At 67.4% G+C, this 221-nt stretch overlaps 1 protein-coding gene across 1 annotated transcript in view; it reads left to right on the top strand.

The window, feature by feature from the left end:
• Positions 1-217, top strand: part of LOC104511493 (natural resistance-associated macrophage protein 1-like) — a gene marked incomplete at both ends in the record, with an annotated part of 1,554 nt that extends 1,337 nt beyond the window's left edge. The window contains 1 exon segment of the mRNA XM_010154131.1: positions 105-217. Coding sequence (XP_010152433.1) covers positions 105-217 — 113 coding nt within the window.
• Positions 218-221: the final 4 nt, after the last annotated feature.

Here is a 221-nt window from a genome sequence, read left to right as displayed (position 1 = left end):
CCCGCGCGCTCCCCGTGGCGCGTGCCACCCCGCTGGAAGGCCGGGAGCTGATGGGGGTGCCTGGGGTGGGGGATGCTTTGGGGTCCCCGTGAGTGTTCCCACACAGGGTGTCATCCTGGGCTGCTATTTCGGGGTGGTGGCACTGTACATCTGGGCCATCGGGATCCTGGCGGCAGGACAGAGCTCCACGATGATGGGGACCTACGCAGGGCAGTTCGTCA

The sequence above is a fragment of the Eurypyga helias genome, unplaced genomic scaffold, assembly GCF_000690775.1.
Source record: "Eurypyga helias isolate BGI_N326 unplaced genomic scaffold, ASM69077v1 scaffold30526, whole genome shotgun sequence".
Lineage (NCBI taxonomy): Eukaryota > Metazoa > Chordata > Aves > Eurypygiformes > Eurypygidae > Eurypyga > Eurypyga helias.
The sequence above is the reverse complement of the archived record's forward strand: the minus strand, read 5'-3'. Positions and strand labels throughout refer to the sequence as shown.